The sequence below is a fragment of the Lactuca saligna genome, chromosome 8 (assembly GCF_052625555.1).
Source record: "Lactuca saligna cultivar CGN05327 chromosome 8, ASM5262555v1, whole genome shotgun sequence".
In the NCBI taxonomy this organism is placed as follows: domain Eukaryota; kingdom Viridiplantae; phylum Streptophyta; class Magnoliopsida; order Asterales; family Asteraceae; genus Lactuca; species Lactuca saligna.
In genome coordinates this window covers 141052187-141054811 of record NC_136424.1, presented here as the reverse complement: position 1 = coordinate 141054811, position 2625 = coordinate 141052187, and the positions used below count along the sequence as shown (strand labels likewise).

General features: G+C 40.6%; 1 protein-coding gene across 1 annotated transcript; it reads right to left on the bottom strand.

The window, feature by feature from the left end:
- Window positions 1-440: 440 nt before the first annotated feature.
- On the bottom strand, window positions 441-1151 carry LOC145010149 (uncharacterized). The gene has a single exon (XM_078968726.1). The coding sequence runs from the start codon at window positions 1149-1151 to the stop codon at window positions 441-443; it is 711 nt and encodes a 236-aa protein (XP_078824852.1).
- Between the last annotated feature and the right edge of the window lie 1474 nt (window positions 1152-2625).

The following is a 2625-nucleotide window of genomic DNA, read 5'->3' as shown; positions in this document are numbered from 1 at the left end:
CATTGGCGGATTCATCCTTCTTTGCATGTCTCGGCTCGGCTTGCATTCATCCTCCATCAAAATTTTGTGCATGCAAATGGAGGGTCTCAATCCCATAATATTCGTGATCTTCCAACCCATTGCTTCTTTATGTTCTTTCAACAATTTGAGGAGTTGCTCTTCTTCACATTAGGTTATGTGAGTTGAAATGATGACCGGATGAGTCTCATTGTTTCCCAAGTACGCATACTTCAAATGTTGAGGAAGGACCTTTAATTCCAATTCCGGGGGTTGAACAAGGGAGGGTGGCAATATCATGTGAGTTTGAGGAAATTCAATTTGCTTCACACTAAATTGAGTGGTTTTCTTGATCTCCAAATTGTTAACCAATCTTTCAACTTCGGGGTCTAGTGAGTAAAGCTTTAACTTCTTGGCTAATTTTCCACAATCAAATCCTTTCCTCAAACAATATCGAACATGTCACCATTAGAAAACTCAAACAACTCTCGGGTTAGTGGTTCAATAACATCAACAAAACACAAAGATGAAACATCACTAGGATATCTCATAGCATCGTAGATGTTAAAACTTATTGTCTCCCCATCAAACTCCATCTGTAAGCTTCCCACATACACATCAATCTTTGTTCTAGCCGTCTTAAAAAATGGTCTCCCAAGTAGAATTATACCCGACTTTGAGGACACTTGTTCATCTAGATCAATCACGTAGAAATCCATCGGGAAGACCAATTTGTTTACTTGTACTAGGATATCTTCTAGAGCACCTTTAGGAAAGACACTTGACTTATCCGCAAGAGATATTATGACACCGGTATCACTTAAAGGACCAACATTCAATGATTCATACACCAAATAGGGCATGATATTAATAGAATCACCAAGGTAAAGCATGGCACTACTAAAAGTGACATCTCCTATCTTGAAAGGAATCGTAAACATTCCCGAATCTTTCCACTTAGGTGGAAGCTTCCTTTGTAAAACTGCGGATGCGTTTTCATTCATAGAAATTTTCTCATTTCCCTTCAATTTCCTCTTGTTGGTACAAAGTTCTTTCAAAAACTTTGCATACCTAGGGATTTGATTGATTGCATTAAGTAGAGGGATATTTATTTCCACCTTTCGAAAGGCGTCTAAAATCTCTTTCTCCTCCATTTTCTTCTTTGAAGTAGCAAGTCGAGAGAAGAACGGTGGTTGAGTGGCTATTGTAGTTACTAGAGGGGTAGTCTTCCTTGGGACTCCAGCTTGTGCATCATCCTTGACTATAGATTCTTCAATGGGAATAACTTCTATTTCTTCCTCTTCATCCCTTGGCTTCTACTTTGAACTACGCTCTCTGTTTTGTTTGCCACTTCTCGATGTCACCACATTGACATTTGGGTTCTTTTTGGTTTGAGAAGGGAGCTTACCACGGGAATTTAACTTTGCTTATGGAGGTAACTATATCTCCCATTTGTGCTTCAAGGTTGGAGATACTAGTCCTTGTCTATTTTTGGAATTGTTGGGTAATAGTGGCTAAGGATTTGACAATCTCTTCAAGAGACATTCCAGAGCTACTTGGTTAGGATTGACGGGGTTGTCGATGATAATGTGGAGGGTGTGGTTTGGGTTGATAATTTGGTTGCGGGTGTTGGTATTGAGGTTGTGGTGGTGGATAGGATGGTCTAACCAACGCATTTTGAGGCAATGATATTAGGTTGTAGTTCATGTTGGGATTTGTCTTCTAACTCGAATTATATACATTTTGATAACCAGATGGCTTATTGTTAGAGATGCACACAAAAACCGGATTCACTATTCAAAACCGGATCCAATCCGAAACCGGATTGGGTCAAAACCGGTTTTGACCAAACCGGATCGGATCGGATTTAAAACCGGATTTTCAATCGGATCCTAATCCTATATTCCAAATCGGATTTGATACCGGATCGTAAACCGGATTCGCTAAAAACCGGATCCAAATCCGCCCCAAAATCCGATTAAAACCCACTAAAATCGGTTTAAACCGGTTTCAAATCGGATTAGAATCGGATTCGGATTTTGGTTAGAACCGGATCGGATTTTGACCGGATTCGGATCGGATTTTGACCGGATCGGATTTTTGATGACGTAAGCGAAACCGGATCGGATTCGGATCCGGATCGGATCGGATCGGATTCGGGTTTTGTGCATCTCTACTTGTTGTGGTAGTTTTTGAACTCTCCGATGGCATTTACATGTTCCGCATCTTCTTGAAGAATGGGACATATATTCGTAGGATGTCCCGTTGTTGCACATATTCCACAAACCATCACTTGGGGAGTTTGTCCCATGGCTAGCTTTTAGACAATGGAGGTTAGGTCTTTGATTTGAGACTCGAGATTTGATGCCCCCACTTCATTGACTTTTTGTTGAGTTTCTCTCTTCAAATCTTGGCGATGGCCAAAATGTTGAGAATTTGTGGCTATGGTGTTGAAGGATTGTCTTGTTTGTTGTGGAGTTTTGCTAAACACATCTCCACCACTTGAGGCATCAACTAGTCTTCTCTCCATTGGTAGCAATCCCTCATAGAAGTATTGAATAAGGAGTTGCTCCGGGATTTGGTGTTGTGGGCAACTATAACACATGTGGTTGAAACTCTCCCAATAAT